At 46.4% G+C, this 13,488-nt stretch overlaps 1 protein-coding gene across 2 annotated transcripts in view; it reads left to right on the top strand.

Moving 5' to 3' along the window:
• The window catches only part of LOC117602740 (uncharacterized), a 28,392-nt gene that overhangs the window by 11,683 nt on the left and 3,221 nt on the right, over positions 1-13,488 (top strand). For both annotated transcript variants that reach the window (XM_034321114.2, XM_034321113.2), the window contains exons 4-5: positions 7,656-7,823; positions 7,907-7,983. In XM_034321114.2, coding sequence (XP_034177005.2) covers positions 7,656-7,823; positions 7,907-7,983 — 245 coding nt within the window. The remainder of the gene's footprint in view (positions 1-7,655; positions 7,824-7,906; positions 7,984-13,488) is intronic.

Raw genomic sequence — 13,488 nt, 5'->3', positions numbered from 1 at the left:
GCGGATAATGCGCGATGGAAGGAGTGAATTCGAAGGACGGTGGAAGGAAAGCAGGATAGACGTTTAGCGAGAAACGATATATTCGCCTGGTTATTTATCGGTAAATTCACAGATTGCCGGGTCTGGTTGTGTGGAGGTGTCATTTGGCCGGAAGGCGCGTAAGTTTGTCGAATATAAGGCGGTCGATTTAACGAACGACCGGTGCCAACGACGTGGACAATGCTCACGGATTACAGTGTCGTTTTTCACCGGCCTGTATCGCGCAGTTTCGCTCTCCTTCGAGGCATCGAAGACGTCGTTGACGACGAGATTTCGGACGTTCGCGCGCACCGAAAATGGCCTCGTAAAACGGATACGCGACGTTACCGCGGCACGTAGGCGTGGTTATCATCAACATTGCTCGTTAATCGTGGGCGTCGAAGCTGCCAGCCCGTGAAACGTAATATTCCATCGTCGTGTCGACCCGATCGATGACGAACCAATCTTTCCGCGCGCGTGCTAAACCTTTCCCTTCCCTCTTTTCGCCCTCCTTTTATTCTTTTTTCTTCTCCTGACCACTTAATTACGAGCGAGCGTGAATTTTGTATCCCTTAGCCATCTTCCTTGCGTACATTGTATAAAGGATGAAAATAAACGAATAAAAGTAGCAGGCTTGGACGGAAGAAAAATAGTTCGCCACGGATCTTTGGAATTCTCCGAGAAAACTCTGAACCGCGCGCGGTTTAAATAGAATCGAGTCCGTTTCTTTCTCGCAGGTTGAAATATCGTAGCCGTAAGAGGTTAACACCGTAAAAAGTGTAACTGTATGGGGGAAAAGAGAGTAACGGGGTAAAAGAGCGTATAGAGAGGTAGAAAGGGAGAGAAAGGAGGCGAACGAGGGTCGCGCGAACCGTCCGGTCCGCTCCGCGGACTGGCCATAATGTTAGGAGCATTATAGGCGGTTGCTGGTGGTGTCGTAGGTGGTGCGTATAGTAGGCACGACGGCGTGCCTATAAGCTAATAAATTGAATGGATGTTTGCCTGCAGCTTTTGTCATGATGATCACGAGTAGCCCACGCCTGGCCCGTTGAGCACCTTTTGAATCTCTCTCCACCCAGCCTGTTTCCCTTTCTCGCCTACCTTCTCTCACGGCTCCTCTTTTCTGCTTACGTTACCCTCCTTCACCTTATCTCGGCTGGTACCACGGTATTACGATACGGACGATTACAAGGTTCGGAAAGCTGCTTCGACTACCGCACGGAACGACCGTGTGTTCGAAACACCTATCGGAGGACCAATTTCCTTCGATCGAATCGTTCGTTAGGTCAGCCGTTTAAAACGCGATCGGTGGAATTCAGAAGCGTTCGTTTCACCGTGGCATTCGTAGAAACGCGTTTGCGGAATGAAAGATTGCCGTGGAAAGGATAGGCGCACGTAGGTGAGGATACACGGTGAAGCGCGGCCGAGAGGTTCGAAAGAATGGAAGGAAAGAAAGAGGTAAGCAGGCGAGCTAACCGTGGAGGAACAGGCACACCGGTTAAAAGCAGTCGCGGTGAGAGGAGTAGTGCCGGGAGAGACCGGGAGAGCCGGGAGAGCCACGCAACGCCAGTCAACTCAACTCGACGACTCAAGTGGTAGGGAACATTCCTTCGCTACGGCCACTATTTCATCGTTTCGTATGACGCGATATTATAAGACCCCCGCCTGTGTGCTGGCTACTACACGGTGGTCCAAAAGCAACCGTCCACCTGCGAGCATCGCGAGGAATCCTCTTCTCCTCCGCGAGTTAGCTGCGGGGATGCGCGGTATATCCGCGCTCTCGCTGGATCCACCGATATTTCTCTCTCGTTTAAATCTAAATTACCCCTGGAACACGCTGACGTTCTTCATCTCGGACAATTTCGATGCAACGCGAACTTGGATCGCGAGAGAAGGCGACTTTAATTCATCTTTCTTCCCTTCTTCCTCTTTTTTTTTCTCGGTCCATCGTCGTGTCGAAAAAGGGAATAAAAAATCTGACGTCTCTTATTTTTTTTTCTTTTCCACCTCTTCGCGACACTTCGTACGGGCTAACGAGGAAAAATATTGAACGATACTGTACGAGTACGGGAGGAGGGAATGCTGGAATCAATGGATATTAATAATTTCTTAACGCGGCGCACTTGTAGCGCCTGAGATGCCAGGAAGCTTTAGTCAGCCATAACATCGAGATTAAACGCGATTTATGATACATCCGAAAGGGAGACGGCGAATACTCGATCGGGATTTACGGTGTAATTGAATAAACACGGGCGGAGAGAGGAAGGCTCGATTCGACGAAAATATAATCACTCCCTTGTTATTGCTTTATCGAAAATAATTTCATTAAATAATTTTCAACGAATATATTTTTAAACGTAATTTTGTTATTATTCGACGGTATGGGTAAGCTACGAATCGATTGCATAAGCTTGTCAAACAAATTACACGGCAGTTCAGAGATATTCAAAAAAACACGAATTAAATCAGAGTATAGATTATCTTGTCTAATCGTTAAGCAAATTGAAACACGACGATAACTAATTAGTAGACCGCTACCTACGGTACCAGTAATTCGACGTTATAAATCAAAAGGTTAACGCGTTTCGAACGAAGACTCATGCGTGACGAGGCTATTAAATATTATTTAAATAATAATGTTTATTCAAAGAAAATAACACGGTGGATTTTACAGGCAGTTAACGGATAATAAAGTATCGCCGATATATCTTGCTTTGCAGAAAGAAATAGTCAACATTCGAAATAACATTCTAACACGTTTCAAAACACGGATGGCAAACGCGTTAAAGCACGAGCCGTAGCGTTCGATAAAAGGTAGACTTTTAAAGTCGGAAAACAAAGAAAGAAAAGAAACACAGTTGTCTGAATAAACGAATAGACCTCTTGAATCTGGAATGAAGCTAGCTGGAAAATGATGGTTCTCACGATCTCGCGAGGAATCTCCTTTTGCCTGACACGCCAAGTATTAGGTTTCCTGTAGAAATACCTGAGCGAGTCGCGACCGAGCAAGGGTTGATGAATTAAACGAAAATTTATGCAGATGCGCTGTTTCATCCGCGTGCATTACACTTAAGAGCCTTCGTATACGTGGTGTTAATTTCGGGAATTTTTAAATATCCAACGGACTGTCAACGTGACCGATGCGACGGACGAGAAAGGCTACTGTTTCGAGTAAAAAAGAAAGTTCGAAACTGCTGTCGAGGATGATAGATCGAGAAGCTCGACGCGACGGTTTCGGGATAAATTAGGGTAAGATGATATAGGAGTACCTTAACCCTTTGCTATATAATATCGAGTCACACTCGTGACGCAACTCACAATTGAAACGTGTGAAATTTTGCTAATACTTTTAGTACGGTTGAATTTTGGGTTCAATTCTAATTATAATTTATCCGATATTTTAATTTTCTTTATTTATTTTTAAATTCAAGCAATGAACGTTAGCTTTGACTGACGCAACTATAAAAAAAAAAATCATAGGAGAAGGGGTTAAGCTTTAAAATATTGTAAAAAAGAAGTAAAAAAGTAACGGTTCAAGAGGATACGGTGTATATCGTGTAACGCGCGTTTACGAGTGGATCACTGGGTGTATGCGTGGCCGGTGGGTGCACGGGTGTGTGAGTACGGTGGCATCCACACGTAGCAACCGAACGGAGTAGAGCAAATTGGAGTTCTGACAGGTTGCAGTGGGGTGTCCCACCATCCAACGGCGCAGAGAAAACGGATAGGGGCACCCCGGGATCCCAGACACCTATAATCGTACGGGCATAAAGTTGCCCGCTCTCCGTTCCACGGGACCCCGCGTACTCGTTATCCAGACTCGGATTAAATTCGTCACTTTTGCCTCTTCCCTCTACATCGGAGCTGAACCGAATCTTACACGCCGATGCATCGTACAGAAATCCTAATCTTTTACCAGTTTCAAAATTTGTCCTTGCATCGTCGTGCCAGAAGACGAATGAAATATTTATAAGGCTCGTTGCGTAATCGCGACACACCGTCTCTTTCGACCAACGCGGATAGACAGGATTTAGAAAATTCCACGCCTCGATGATATTCGAGGAAAGAATCCGATGGGACACGATTTATAGGCATCTTTATCAATTTCGATTTCGATTTCGACGATGCTGCTGTTCTGCTCGGTGCGATAAAATAAAAATTGAAAAAGTAAGCTGGAATTGTCAGAAAGCTTACGGTAGAGCGGCCATGCATGACACGGAGTGTTTTATATATTCAGTCTATAATTTTACTTGGATACTATCTCGGAATATTAGACGTTGCGAGGACTAAAACGAAAACGTTATATTCTTCACTGCTCGGACGTTCATCGTCTTTCGTTGAAGAGCCCCTTCGAGTGGCTATAAAATCGCGAAAAACAAGGGGAACGATATAATAATTCGTCGCGTATGAAGATCCATAACGGTAACGATAAATACCCGGGGTAAAGAAGCGTTACGAAAGAGGAGGAAACGCTTGGTGGCCAGCAATGTATCGGGATATTAATTTCATGGTATAATCTCGCGTTATAAAAATAAATTACGAGCGAGGAACGAGCGGTGGAGCGGCGTAGCCGGATTAAGTAACAAAAGGGTTCTGAGGACATTTCCATCCGGGGAAGAGATTCAGGCCGTGGACGAAGAAGGAAGGTTCGTTCCCTCGGGTTCCTACCTTCGATCGAGAACTATCGGTCGAACCGAGTCCACGAAAGAAGAAAAACGACTATAAATCCCGCGTGTAATACTGCTATCAACGTGTATTACATGGACGCCGCGTTGTTTGATAAATCGCCAGATGCAAATTGCCAACGTCCGACGATGAGACTGGATTGGACTTCGATTTCTCCGCTCTACACGCTGTACATACACGATATTACAGCGCGCGATAGAGGGATTGTCGCGAAAATTAGAATTCGAAAACGAGGCTAATTTCAAAGGATATCCCAGAGATATACTCTACTTCTTGCAATTACCATTTATATATGACGTTCTCGATAACAAAGATAGCGTGATCGTAACAATAACGAGAATGAATTTTCGTAAGAGATAGGTAGAGTTGTAAGTTGGCTTAATAAAGTTGAATATGATCGAGTCACGCTCGGTGGAAGACACGCGTACCCTACCGGTTGCCCGATGACCAGGCTCGTTTACGAAAAAATTGAGACGTTTAGTTAATTATCGAATAACGCGATAACGACGAGTCTCGCTTCACGCGATTGGGGACAGGTTGTATGCGTAATTTTCTCTTTTTTCCCCCTCCCCCTTGTTTTTTCTTTATATTTTTCCTTTTTTTTTATTTTTTCGTCGTCGTACAACGGCACGCCAGTATATTCGTGTCGGGGAATGTCTTCCAGCGTGTTAACGCGCGCGATGCCAGCCGCAGATATCGGAGATATATTTTCAGCGATAATCTTGTCGCTAATAAAAATCCCATTTAATAACGCGTTCCAAGGATGCACGCTGCCGTAGGTCTCCTAACGATCCTTCGGGTTAATAACGATAACGAATTTTCAACAAGTAGCAAAAAATAAACATTCGTCTTTTTTATCGTTCGGGTTAATAACCGGGTAGCCAGGTATTCATTTCCACGTTAACGTTAAGGAATTTATTACGATCCTGTCGAAATATATTAAAATTTCCTCGTCGAGTATTCGTTCGCGAAGACAAAGACGGTTTTACAACTTTTTTCCGGTGTAATTCGGAGCCGGGTGAACAACATTCGGGCGATGCTACGTAGGCTTGCTCGTTTCGCAGAGTGGTTCGCGGGCAACGAAATAAGTTATCTGATTGGATACGTTCACGACAGGTTTATCGGGTGGACATCGCGATCGCGAGCGTGTCTGTAGGTGTGAAACTCCGTTTTCCGAGCTTCGAGGCAAACACAACTTTCCGTATATGTACGTCGCATAATATGCAAAAGTCGTTTGATGCATTTGACGTACAAAGGACTAAACTGTCCAACTTTTCTGATAGTCTGTTTTTTTTCTAGACATCGGTCAAACTTGAAACGGTATCCAGACTGACAGGCGGAAGTACATGAAATTTCGTACCGTATGCAAAAGTAATCTAAATGGAGTGAAACGATGGTTGCAATTTCAATTCCCCGACTCGCAAATGTATCGATTAGACGCGTTCGCGTCCACGTACTCGCAAAGTTCGTGCTAGAAATAGTTGACGCACCGGGACACTTTACCTGGAAAATTCGCGACAACTTCGCGTTAAAGTTGCGATTCTGACAACCGAGAGATTGAAGTGTTCGTAGGAGCGTGCGACGCGATATGCGAGAAATTTGTTTCATCGTAGCACATTGTTTTGGACAGGAAATCGATACGCGACTTCTGTTCCGGTCCCATCGATTATAGCATCGGTCTACTCAACGCGACGTTCCAGCTTGCTACATTTTATCTTTCTTTATTATTATATATATATATATAAAGCGCAATTTATAGGTCACTTTTCAACTTGAGAACTACTAGGGTTAGAGATACGCTCTATAGTCGTTAGAAATGTTTTGACGAGACCGTTTTGTTTGCGCGTCTCTGTGATCGGAGTCAAAAGTTACAGAGGTTTAAATTTTTCTATAGGAAGTCTATTGGTTGCACATTTTAGCTGCGCGCGCATTCCCTCAATGATACGTAATATGTCGGCACGCGGTGCCGGGGATAAAATCTCCCTTAAACCTCTTAATTAGGGGTGTACAGATGTTCTCATAATTTTTAGAACAATTTTCTTTGTTATTATTTTATAGGTAATAAAATGTTTTGTAAGAAATTTGTACAACTGCACGAATAAAGAAAAGTTAGGTTAGATTAACCCAATAACTGACCGTAAGGGCTATTAAGGTTTGTTAGATATTTAAGAAATATGAAAAAGTTAGAGAAAACACATTTTGTGATAATTGGTCAAAAATAATGTAAGCAAATCACTAACAATTGAAGGACTAACAATCTGTTTGAACTGTATCGTTCATCTTTTATATTATACCGGCGTTTTATACCCACCATACTGCGCATTTGCACATATTGTGTATGTACGCATGAAAAAATTAAAAATTAATGAGATTACCAACTGTACCGAACGAATGATTTAAGGAATACTTTTTAAATCGTTTGAAAAAATAGAATTCGCATATTTTTGTAATACGTCATTCAGAACATGTGACATGGCCATAACCTCACAATAGTATTACTACGCATTTCGTTGAACATTGACATTATTAAAAAGTATTAATAAAATATTAGCAAAATATTAAATCACTCACCGTCAGAAGATCGTGAAATGCAGAGGAGCAGGTTCGTCAATGTTTATAACTCACAATAAACGATAAAACAGGATAGGACGCGCACTAATACATACTGCCTTTCCCCGCCACGAGCAGTTGTGTTTCGTCGGACGGACAGTGGCTAGTTAGAAATAATACACTAGTCGCGGAAACTTTTAAATTATACGCTTCGCGGCGACTTTCACGATAAATTTGATCAATTAATAAATTCACGCGTCGCTCGAAAACGCTAGACACAGTATTCGAAGCGTTAACCTGTTGCGAAACGAACGAGTACGATGCTTTCGAGCTTTTCTAATCGAGACTCCATACGTCATCAATCGATCTCTCGCTGTGAGCTGGTTCGCTTTTATTTTCAGATCGTGTTAAACTCGATGCACAGATATCAGCCTAGAATACACTTGGTACGTTGTCGACATACGGACGACAATAATCTTCACATCACCGACCTTCAGAAGGAAGAACACAAGACCTTTATCTTTCCCGAGGCTATTTTCACGGCGGTCACTGCTTATCAAAATCAGCTAGTGAGTATATGGCTCTATCAAGGTGAAAGAGAGAGTTTGAAACGTTTCGCAGCTAACGAAGAGTGTACCCGATTGTTTTGCAGATAACCAAACTGAAGATCGACAGCAATCCGTTCGCCAAAGGTTTCCGCGATTCGTCGAGGCTGACCGATTTCGATAGGTAGGTAAAAGATTCGTTTGACTGTGTATTTCGAAGCTGGAGGACGATAAGCGATTCTTCGTAGCGGCACGGCGGCGTGGCACGGCGTGGCAGCTCGAGCAGAGCGGCGGGGCCTCGATCATTACGCGCCATTATAACGTCGGCACCTTAATCATAGCGCGGGCCGAATTATCGCACGATCTTTTAGATCTCGTTAAAAGTGGAAATTTATACAACGCTAAATGTTGAAGGAAAGAATGAGAGAGAAAGCGAGACTCTCGATCTCGAATAAGCCTGCTCGCACGAACGCTCGATTCCAAAGAGACTTATCCACGATCGTCTATCTACATGAATGACGATGCACCTGCTCTCGCGTCCTTTTCCTCCGCGTTTACGAGCAGGGCGGATACACGCGTGACAGAAAAGAAGTTCCTTTCTTTTTTTTTTTTTTTCACCAACTCTATACGCGCCCCGTCAAAGGATTATCGTTTACGACTAATGCTCCGATAACTTGATTAATCTTGGCAGATGGACGCGAACAACGTCTTTCGTTATCGAACACTACACAGAATGTTTCCCCAGTCTGACAACTCGTTTTACTTCTAGAAAGTAGGTGTTGATTCTCGACAACTCGAACCGGAAACGAACAAAAGTATAACTTAAGTATTTCTGAATCTGTACGTTTGTCATCGTAAAAAGCGCAATTTTCGGCAGGAACGTTTCTCTTCTCGCGTCAGTGCACTTTCGAAAAATCCGCGATAACTTTTCCGGAGCGTTTTTGTGTTTGAAACGGTACGCGTGCCAAAGGTTCGATCGAATGCTTCTTCGGTGACGATTATCCGGTCGTTTGACGTTCGATTAACGAGTAGAAACGGTGGCTACTTGGCTGCAAATACGCCCACTATATCGTTAACGTCGCACCCAGTCGATATCCGGATCGCGCTTGAAGGTTTTATGCAAATGCTGGCCAGGACGCGTATAGAGAGGAGGATGTGCGTGGCCGTGTGCGTTGCCCGGAGAATCGATAACGGCTACCCAATAAAGTCGTCTTCCTCTGTTGCTTTTACCTCGCGAAAACGATATCGAGCTGCAAACGTGTTCCTTTAGCTGGCCTTACACGCGTGTATAAGGCTATGTATTTATTTATTTTTTCGAGTCGAGTCGAGTGCGGCGATCGTGCTGCGGGCTCCGAAACACCTGCTTTCGGGGATCGTGCAACCGATGCGATTAAATAATTTGTCCGCTCGTAATGGAGCAATAAGTAAAAGATTTTAGTGCCGACGGGAACTGTACCGATCTAATTAACTCCCTTCCGTCCACGCTTAACCGTGTTTATAATTTCAAATTAGATCGATTGCAGGAGGAGTCGAGCGAAAGTAGAATTAACGAACAGCAAAAGTATAAGTTCTAGTCAGATATACATCTGAAGAGGATTGTCTGGAAAGCAACGCCGGTTCGGTTGGTTCGGTTGACCGGTAATCACGTGCAAATCGGAGGCGTGTCGGGGCTCAAGCGGAAAGTCCTTCTTCCAGCTCTTAATGCGTTCGACGCGATGTTGGACGCGCTTCCGAGAAACCATGGGCGTTCCGAGCGTTTCAAAAGTTTTTCGTGAAATGTCAAATCGAGGAAAGGAGAGAAGACGAGGGCGAGTCGTCGGACGGTCGTTTCACGAAACCACGTGAACGCGAGAGGTCGGTGAAGTTTGACGCGACCCCTGAAGTTAACGGTTCGACGATCGACCACTTTAATGACACGGCAGTTTGGAGGAGGCGATCGTTTTGAAATCACTGGCCAGGCTCTAACGCGACCCTCCTCAAATCAGCACCTGCCTAACCGAGATCACGAAAAATCTTGCATAGTCATTCCACGCGTTACAGCGGATTTATCTCGGGGGAAAAATCGGAGAAGAAAGAATCCCTCGGTTCCAGGATTTTCCATTTACTCGATTCGAAATATAATCGGGTCCATGTAGCCGGGGCATCCCGAGAGGAAATCGTTGGAAGCGTGATCCGCGTGACATTTCGCGAGCCTCTGGATCTCGGTATCGGGTCGCGATAACGTAGGGCGTGCGAGATCGAAGAGAAGGATCGATCGGTCGGAAGGAAGGCTGGACGCTGTGCGGTGCGGCGCGGTGGTAACGGCAGTCGTGTTCGGCTGCACGGATGCGGCTCTGGCGGCGTCCGGAGTTAATGAGAGAGCGGCCGTACGGGGCAATACGGCGCATGCTCCCGCCCACTTCACGCCGCCGCTGATAGATAGATGCCCCTCCGGCCCTTTTGCCCCCTTTCTCTCTCTCTCTCTCTTTTGCCCTTACTCTCACCCTCAACCTTGCCTTCTTCACCCTCGATCTATCCCTCGTCCCTGTACCCTTCCACCGTTCTTCTCCTCGCGCCGAGTCTACCATCGTCGGGTCCATGCTCTCATACGTGGCCGCAAAAAGCCACGAAATCGTTGTTATAAAGATATTACGGTAACTGCGAAAATTTAAGAACCATTTATAAAAACGTGCCTTCGCCTCGGCTCTTCTCTTTCCTTATTTCGCCTCGTCTGCCGTTCTGCTTCGCCCCGCTTGACCTTGCCTCGCAGGTCCAAATTTACGGCCAGCTGCCGCGAGAAACTCGAAATTGCCTGGACATCGGCTTGCTTGCGGACGTTCGCGAAAAACGTTCGACCACGAACGGGATTGCCCGCCGAGAGGCGAGTTCTTTGTCGGCCCGTTTTCGCGGGAGCCCGAGCTCGAATCTATCGGTCCGCGTCGATAACGAGCTACTTACGATTAGGTGTTACTCGGAAAGACTCCGCTCGGTTGGCCGATCGTCGAAAGTTGAAAGTGAAAAAAAGTCGAAGAAACGGGTGACGTGGAAGAAGCGAACTGCTAAAGGAAGAGGGGATCGAGAGGGAGGGAGGGAAGGGAAAGAGAGCGATTCCAGGTTCTCTTCTCTTCGCTGGTTCCGGAGGGCAAGGAGGGCAGGGCATTCATCTATATTAGCTTCGAGAGCGGACGGCCTGTCATTACCGCTGCCGCTCCGGCCTTCTTCCTCCTCTTTTTTTTTTCCTCGCAAACTCTCGGCCTTCCTCTTCTCTCTCTCCGGTTCGCGTCTCGCAGCGTCCTCGAGCGAGCAGGATACTCTCTGCCCTGGTATCCACCGGTTCGCGTCCACCGGCGCAGATCTAGCGGCATCGCAACCCTCGCCAACTCACCGACAGCTCTCTAACCGATACCCAAAGACTCCTCTTTAGCCAACCGCGTTACCAAACTGCCAGATGGACGACCAAACGAACGAACGAACGAACGAACGAACAAACGGTCAAAGATGAAAGACGATTCTGGTAGCCAAAGCTACGAAGCTAATAACCGCGCCGTTTAAAAGACGAAAAGAAAAATTTCTAGCAAAGGTGTTATAAGGGTAAAGAAAGGGGATAAAGGAAGGTGGACGAGGCAGAAGGTATATCCGACGCGTCAGGGTCATTACCGGATCATTACCTTCCATACCTACCGTGCGACGACGATGATGGGGCCGAGTTGCGAGCACCGACTCTCTTGGTCGGTACCTCGCAGCGGTAACGCTACTCGCCGTACGCGGCTTCCACGCACGATCGTTGTCCACGCACACGAGAAGAAGCCGAGGCAAATACATTGAGAGTCGGAGCGTTCTCCAAAGAGAGAAGGCTGGATCGCGCGTCGGACGGGTCGGCGGCAGCCGGGTAAATTACAGGCTCGACCGTATTTTGCGTTGTTTTGTTGTTTTTCAACGCGCCGAAAGGAAATGAGCGAGCAAACGCGTCACGCCACCCCGAACCTGCTAATTTCTATTCATATTTTATGGCTATTAATTTCTTCACTGTTACACTCGCTCTTTCTCTGCACCTTTCTCCCTTTCTTTCCTTCTTTACTCGCGCCGATCCTTCCTCCACATCCTTCCTTTTGCTTCCACTTCTTTCGAATCTTCTTCTTACCCGTATTTCAGTACGATCGCTCGCTCGTTTCTCATTTACCCTACCTCTTTTTCTACCCTGTCCATTCTCTTCGACTTATTCTCTCTCACTCCTCTTTCCATCGCTCCGTTGCTTTTTCGTTCGCTTTTCCGAGTCGATCTGGCAACCACCTTCTTCCTGTGTCACGCGAAAAATTATCTTTTTACTTATCCCTTTGGAATTCCACTCTTTCGGCTGAACGCGGGGTCAGCCGCGCAATGTTATCATTTTACGAAGAAGAACGCGACGCGTTTTCGTGGGACGTAAAGAGAAAGAGAGCAATCGGTACGAGTCGAACGAAGCGGCGTCGCTCGATCGACTACCTTTGGCCATCAGTGGGGTGTAACCTATTATTATCTACCACTTACCTAATGCCCTGTGTCAGCCTCGGGGTAGGCGGAGAATAACAGGCTCCCCGTTCGATGGGACTCCCCTTCGCTCGCTAATATCACTAGTCTCTGCTTCGTCGCATCCTACGAAAGCGTTTCTCGCCTACCGTGGAAAAATTTTTCTTTTTATCATACGTACTTCCTTTATCGATACGAATCGACTGGGTATGGAACGGAACTATGTATAATCGTATTTGTGTTTCCTCGCGTGAGAAAGAAGGGAATTTGCGAGAAAATCGCGAACGAAGAAGGAAAAAGCGTTGCCGAAAGGTTTGAAATGTTGCCGGTGCTCGAGAGGCGTATCAACGCGCGTCGCGTCGCGGACGCTTTAATATTTTAATGGGTAACAGCGGTGGCCGGTAATTAGAACGTTTCGAGCGTAACCGCGTGATTACGCGGGAAACGCAGACTCGCCGGATCGACGAGCGATATTTATTGGTCGGTGGAAGGATTAGAGGATGGCTGGCATTAGCGGGAATAGTAATAGACGACCGCCTCGGGCCGTTCTCTGGTACTGTGGCAAACGACTGTAATTAGGGATTTTATTGTCTGTACATAAGGAAGCTTTATGAAAACGTTAAGGATTGTAATTCAAGGACGGCCAGGTTACGGGGCGTCCGTGAGTTGCAACCAGCGTTAACACTCTTCGGTGCTGCGTCATTTCCGTTTTGCGTACTACACACAGGTGTAACGTCCAGTGTAACGAGCACCAGCTACGCTTCCTTCTCTTTACTCTTGAAAGTTTTCAAAACTTGCCGCACGTCGACTCGGTTTCTTTCGAACGCTAGACGCTAGGTATCGAAGCGAAATCGAAGAATGGTACTGGACGACTAATAGAGTTTGGCCGTTTGACAGCGATATTTCAAGAGAACAAGAAGAGGAATGGCCGTGGACGCGGCGTGGCGGTGTGTGGTCCGGCACGTTCGAGCGGACGGCGATTAGCCCCGGGCCCCCTCCCTAATCCCTCGCCTTTTTCAGCCGGCACTCGTTTCTTCGGCCTGTTCGCCCTTTCGCGCCTTCTTCCTTCTTTCTTCTCTCTTGCACTCGCATTGGCACCGGAAATCGCGTAACGTCGATATATACCCTGGAACCTCGAACCGATCGTTCGTTGGTGTTTTCCCGTTAACGAGGGCTGCGTGCCACGTTTCCGTGTTCGTTTCTT

This window comes from Osmia lignaria, chromosome 12 (assembly GCF_051020975.1).
Source record: "Osmia lignaria lignaria isolate PbOS001 chromosome 12, iyOsmLign1, whole genome shotgun sequence".
NCBI classification, from domain to species: Eukaryota; Metazoa; Arthropoda; class Insecta; order Hymenoptera; family Megachilidae; genus Osmia; species Osmia lignaria.
The sequence above is the reverse complement of the archived record's forward strand: the minus strand, read 5'-3'. Positions and strand labels throughout refer to the sequence as shown.